Source organism: Pundamilia nyererei, unplaced genomic scaffold, assembly GCF_000239375.1.
Source record: "Pundamilia nyererei isolate P.nyererei 1_Seehausen unplaced genomic scaffold, PunNye1.0 scaffold00140, whole genome shotgun sequence".
NCBI classification, from domain to species: domain Eukaryota; kingdom Metazoa; phylum Chordata; class Actinopteri; order Cichliformes; family Cichlidae; genus Pundamilia; species Pundamilia nyererei.
In genome coordinates, this window is record NW_005187541.1 from 1,429,812 (window position 1) to 1,431,879 (window position 2,068).

General features: G+C 36.6%; 1 protein-coding gene across 2 annotated transcripts in view; it reads left to right on the forward strand.

The window, feature by feature from the left end:
- The window catches only part of dpp10 (dipeptidyl peptidase like 10), a 252,663-nt gene that overhangs the window by 184,924 nt on the left and 65,671 nt on the right, over positions 1 to 2,068 (forward strand). For both annotated transcript variants that reach the window (XM_005744209.1, XM_005744210.2), the window contains exon 5: positions 673 to 747. In XM_005744209.1, the coding sequence (XP_005744266.1) occupies positions 673 to 747 (75 nt within the window). The remainder of the gene's footprint in view (positions 1 to 672; positions 748 to 2,068) is intronic.

Below are 2,068 nucleotides of genomic sequence, written 5' to 3' on the forward strand. Positions count from 1 at the left end.
TCTGATTGGGACCCACACCCAGTTTCACACCTTGGCTCAGGCGGTGTATCCATATAAATGGCCCACCCTGTACTATTGCTGTGTAATTTATTGCTATTACTGAAGGCTACTTGCCACCGAGCTAACATCTTTAGCGGGTGTTAGCTGAGGTTAGTTCATAGACAGCAGACTGGTAGACTTGATGGATAGCATTAACAACCTGATAGCTGCAAATAATCATGTGCAGTTCTGATGTAACAGGACACTTACATTGGAGGCTCTTATTGCGTGTTTTGTTTGGGTTTCTGGGGATTCATAGAATTACCAAAATTAGAAACAGGAAAAGACCACTGTGTAATCCATTTATTTCTACAAAATCACTGTATTCTAATTGTCACCTATTTAAGCGGTAACTGTAACAGAATACAGTTACTCATATTTTGTATTTTAAAGACGTAATGCCGGTACATGTATTCTGTTACTCCCCAACACTGAACATACCTGCAGACTAATGATAGCTGACAGTTGATTGCATCAGATCCCCTGATCTTCACACTCAACTGACTTAATGTAAACTCATCGAAATTCATTGGTTGAGTAGGTGTACTGAAACTTTTCATTGGTACTGTACTTTAGAGTTGATCTTTTTTGTCGTATTGTAAAATATTTCTTCTTCTTTATTATTTTCATCAGATTAACTTCAACGTGGCGAAGTATGCAGTCTCCCCTGACCTGAAATATGTGCTCTTCGCATATGATGTGAAACCGGTAAGTTTGTTAGATCTGTACAATCATCATTTTTTTGCAAGAAGAAAATACTCTTATTTATTTTATTTTTTTTCTTATTTTTCCATCTCTGTCATACTGAGACTGTTATATCTACATATGGTGTGTATAGAATATGCAATGGAATGCAGACACTGGCTGCCCTCTCAGATGGGTGGAATGTAAATAGATAAGTTTGGGCTGTTGGTTTCATACCATTTTTTTATGTTGACTTAAACTGTGCCTATAGGACTCTGCGCTTATTGAGTTTTTGCTTTGTAAACAGACAGCGACTCTTTCAGTGCACAACATGCTCAGCATGGAACAATGTGGTCACTGCTGCTGGGAAAAAGGAGTCAAATAATTTACTTGAAGTCACAGTGAAACTGAAATAAATGCATTTTCGTATTTTCTCATTGTGTTCCTGACTGGACTGAGTAAACTTCATGGGCAGGTTAAGCCAACCATGTGCTTCAGATATAGTTGGAATTTTGGTACATGGTTTAGTGAGTGTAAAGCAGGCTGTGATCCATTTAAAAAGGAAATGACTTTCTTGGCTTCAGTGTTGAGACAAGTGTTGAGCAGATCACCGAAAATGTGTTTTTTTTTTTGTTTTTTTTTATCTTATTGGGGGAAAAAAGTAAGATGCCTGCCAAGATTTTATTGTTTTTATTTATCCCTGGTTAGGCCCACATCTTGTATTTTCATTTATTTATTTATTTATTTTCATTCCAGGCCCCATGTGACCTATAACATAGTCACAAGTTAACCACATAAACCATGGTGGGCCCTGATCTGGCTCATGAAAGCCTGTGTGGGGCCAATTATAGGCCATAAATCCATGTGGCTCCCACACACACAAGATCACTCTTTAAATTACCTATGAATAATGCTATAAACTACATTCTCACTTGCATTTCATGGGAAATAAATTTTCTAATATATCTTTTTGTTGCCTTGTGACCGGCAGTATGTCCAGATGTCTAGGGTGTACCTCCTCCCTAGTACTTTCTTAGAAATATAATTCACAATGTAGTTTAGTTGTATAGGAACTTATTTTGGGGAGTTAGATTATAAACACACATATAAATACAATGTTGAATAAAATGAATGAATAAAAGTACTTAAGAAAAGAACTCCTGATTGAGGTTGTCATACAGGGTTAAACAGAGAGAGAAAAATAGGGTTTTGTTGTAAAGGAAATTCTGAATCTTAACATATTTAATCAGTAAAGTGTCAGGAAAGAAATTACCCTAATGAGATAGGACAGGTTCCTCAAATTCTAGATGCTTGTGGTTCAGGACTAAAGCCAAAAGATTATCAA